Genomic DNA, 4,096 nt, shown 5'->3' with positions numbered 1-4,096 from the left:
TTTAAACAAAGGGTTTATCGTGATAAATATAACAAAATAGAATTATAATATAAGTTAAAATATACGATTAAACATGTGTCTTTTTGTCCATTTAAAATGTTATTTTTGTGTTTCTTATTTGAAAACTTTTTATTGTTAAAGAATATATAATTTTATGACTTTAATCATCACTAAAAAAGAACCATTTGTTTATTATTTAATGAGAGAAAAAATCAACATCTAAACAAAAATTTCACTTAAGTTATGGATACCTAATTTGAAATAAGTGAATCTATATTGCAAATAAAGGAAGATTCGAATAGATCCGCTTGATATATGTTTAATTAGTTAAAATAACTTAGAGATCTCATTCAATGTAATGCAAGAATTTAACATTAATAACTATTTTTCTCCCCGAAAAAAAAAATTGGGACGTTTCATTACTATTCTCTCAATAACTTTAAGCTATGTTATTATATACTTAGTATTAATTTTTTTTATTGATATATCACAATTCCATCGATATCTTTATATTTTTCACGAGTTCAGCGTGGATATAAGAGTGTATCAAAATTTTCATTATATTGCACAAAAATCCATCAAACACGAAAAGAATAAGCAATAGAATGTCACAAATATAACAAATATTTTCATTTGTTTAAAAAAGTGTAGAGTATTTATTTACTATTTAAAAGTTTTTAGTTCATTTTTTATTTTTGTAATTTTAAATATTCATTGACATTGTTCATTTTTATTAATATTTCTATTGACATTTTCGTAAAATTGAGACATCGGTATTTTAAATATGATTATATATATAACAACTAGTGTTCGGATAAAAGATTAAGCATTCAATCCTAGATAATAGGATAAAGTGTTTTATTTTTAAGTTGTTGAATAATTACCTAAAGTTATATGTACCATGTATATTTTAGTTCAACCAATTGTAGGATGAAGATCAATCTATTAACATTTTAGATAAATAGATAATAAAAAATGTTGTATTCATGCCAACTCTCTCCCTTGAGATCATAGATATTTAATAGGGAAATTTTTAAAAATAAAAAAATAAGGAAAATTATTTATATAAAAAAAACAAAATTTTAATATTCTTTAACCGATGTTGATAGAAGTCTAATCAAGTTTGAAAAGAACTAATAATAAAAAACAAAAGATTTATTTTTTTTTCTTTTTCCTTTAAAGACTAATTTCTTGAATCCTCCCCATAATGGTAAAAAAATTGTGCTTGGAAGTGAGGCAATCTCATCATTCATCATTTATTTGCAGACATTATTAATGGGTTCCGCTGTTAAATCACACAAGAGAAGAGACTCAGACTGTAACCCTGACCAAGACTTTTGCTCTTCCTCTGCCTCTTCCTTCCCTTCCCACTTATCTTCCTCCTTATTGCACGCTGACTCACTCGCCATTAACGCACCTTCAAGATCTCTCTGTTCGCAACCCAATTCTCTAACCAACACCACAATGCCGATCTTCTTTTTTCTACTTCTTCCAACCCCCCTTTGATCTCCTTTCCCCCATCTTCCTTCTCTAACTCACCGTCCACCCATCAATCTTCCATTACCCTTTCCAATTTCCCTTCCGGGCATTTCCGCTCATGGGACATTTCTCCCAGATTTACTCTTACGATGGGTTTTGCGCTAACTCTGCGACAATGAGAAATGGGTCTGCCTCAACTTCTTCATTAGTGCTCGATAGTGAGAGGGACGAGCTTGTAGAAGCTCCATTGAAGCTCGAGAGTAAATGCGTTCCGGCTGAAAGGAGCGCTGCGGCGCTGAAGAACCACAGCGAGGCTGAGAGAAGGCGTAGAGCGAGAATCAATGGTCATCTTGGGAGTCTTAGAAGTCTCGTTCCCGGTGGAAAGAAGGTGGGATTTGTTGGTTTTCTGGCATTTTAAGTTATTAGGGATTTTGATTTAGCTCTGTTTCAATTTGGGGTTTTACTTTTGTCTTTAATGATATAACCGAGAGATTTGTCCATGACACTGTTTATGGTAAGGACGTATTAAATGTCCTGATTAGGATGCTTGTTGGGTCATTTATGTCTGGTTTGCTCTAAATGTTAAGAGAATGAGAATTTTGGGAAAGGTGAAATTCAATTCATTCTAGTTTAAGAAAACTTCTGTTTTGACTTCTGTTCAACCATTCACAGCATCTACTTGTTTTGGTGTTGGCTGACATGATGTCACCCATTTGACTCTAAATTCTATGAATGAATATTCCCGTTGACGAGTAGTGAAGACATCATCTAGATACTTCTCAGTTTGCCTTATTTAATGCACCAACCAGCTTTATGTATGAAGATTTAGACAATTTCTAATATTTCCTTCCATTTTGTTGTTCATCTTTGTTCCATTGAACTCTTATGAAATATAAGCTTGTTTTTATGCTTGCCATGAGTATCATCCTTGACTTTATGTGTTTCTTCAATGTCCAGATGGACAAAGCAACACTACTTGCTGAAGTAATTAGCCATTTGAAAGTGCTGAAAAGAGCTGCTGCAGAAGTTAGTGATGCACATATCATACCGAAAGAAATCGATGAAATAACAGTTGAACAACAGGAGGATGGATTCAATGGAGTGCCGTATTCGATTAGAGCATCACTATGTTGTGATTATAAACCCGGCCTGCTACCCGATTTAAGAAGGGCACTTCATGCTCTGGACCTGATAATAAAGAGGGCAGAGATTGCAACGTTAAATGGCAGGATGAAGAATGTGTTTGTGTTAACCAGTTGCAAAGAAGGAAACATTGAAACTACTGAATTGCGGCGGTTCCTCGAGACCTCTGTGCACCAAGCCATCAAATCTGTGCTTAACAAGTTCTCCGATCCACAACAGTTCTCGTTTATGACATTTCCAAACAAGAGACGGCGGATTTCCCTGTTCAATTCATCAAATTCATCTTCCATGGGTGATTTCTGGTGAGCATATGATTTCTTTGTACTAGTTTTTGCATCTTTTGAGTTAATATATGTCCATAAAACTCAAGAATCAGGGCCTGTAGTGGTGAGTGAGTAATGATAACGACCAATAATCCATCTGCTAGAATAGTACAAGGGGCATACCAATTACACTGATATGTTAAGCCAGCATTTCAAATGGCAGGAGTGACTACATAGATTATGTTACAAATATGTATCTTCTGAATCCATTAGCGAATATTTTCAAAATTGTATCTTTGTTCTGTGATATAATGTAAAAATTAATAGTAACAATAACCAGCTCTTTGTGTTCTCTTTTTTCCTTCCCTTTCTTCTCGTCTCCCTTCTCTTTGCAATCCCCTTTCCTCTCAAGGACTGGAAATAATGGGATCATAGTGAGAGAAAGGTATGAATATACAGTCGAATATTCTTTGATTTCGGCGAAAATGTTCACTGAAATTTGGTCCATCAGTTTTTTTCTGTACGTATACACCAAAGATTTGTTGATAGAGGTATGAAGGGTTGGCAGATAATAATGTGATGGTGGGACAAAGCTGAGGTGCTTGATGATAGGACTGTGCAGACTTTAAAAGTAAAGTAGACCGCATTGTTCATAGCATTCTTTCCATAATTCTCTTTATTTGCTTCCTATTTCTTTTCCTGTCCTTATCATTCTTTTGCATATCTTCTGATATTGGTCGGATCGTATGTCTCATGAACTTCGGATTCAATGAAGATTATCGATACTTTGGCTGAGTTACAAAAGAAAGAAGTATACTATTTGAGGTTCTTTTGGATTCTTTTAAACAGTCTTGTGATGACTGTTGAGGCGACTATGATTCAATCTATTAATTAGGGGTTGTTTGGCGTGATAAGTTGAGTTCATATGTTTGTGGAGTTCATATGTCCGTGTTTGGGTGTTGAGTTCATATGTTAGGGTTATCTGTTTTATGATGATTAATTTTGTTTGGAAATTTTTTTATATAATAATTCTGCATATATATTTTTTTAATAAACTATGCACTTTATTTTATTGTTTTCTAAGCACACGTATTGTTGGGAGTTTTGGAAAATGGAGTTTAGGACTTACATTTGGATCGTGCATTTCGATTTTTTTAGCATCATTTTACAAATTTGTGCATGTGACGTTTCTAGTTAAGTTATTTTTATTT

The 4,096-nt window shown here is 33.4% G+C and overlaps 1 protein-coding gene across 1 annotated transcript; it reads left to right on the top strand.

Moving 5' to 3' along the window:
• The first annotated feature begins 1,226 nt into the window (after window positions 1-1,226).
• On the top strand, window positions 1,227-3,618 carry LOC120088570 (transcription factor bHLH30-like). Its single transcript, XM_039045963.1, has 2 exons — window positions 1,227-1,867; window positions 2,437-3,618. Exons 1-2 carry the CDS (start codon window positions 1,598-1,600, stop codon window positions 2,926-2,928), a joined length of 762 nt encoding a protein of 253 aa, XP_038901891.1. The 5' UTR covers window positions 1,227-1,597; the 3' UTR covers window positions 2,929-3,618.
• The last annotated feature ends 478 nt before the right edge of the window (window positions 3,619-4,096 follow it).

This window comes from Benincasa hispida, chromosome 10, assembly GCF_009727055.1.
Source record: "Benincasa hispida cultivar B227 chromosome 10, ASM972705v1, whole genome shotgun sequence".
NCBI classification, from domain to species: Eukaryota; Viridiplantae; Streptophyta; class Magnoliopsida; order Cucurbitales; family Cucurbitaceae; genus Benincasa; species Benincasa hispida.
Note: the sequence above shows the minus strand (reverse complement) of the source record. Positions and strands in the feature narration are given on the sequence as shown.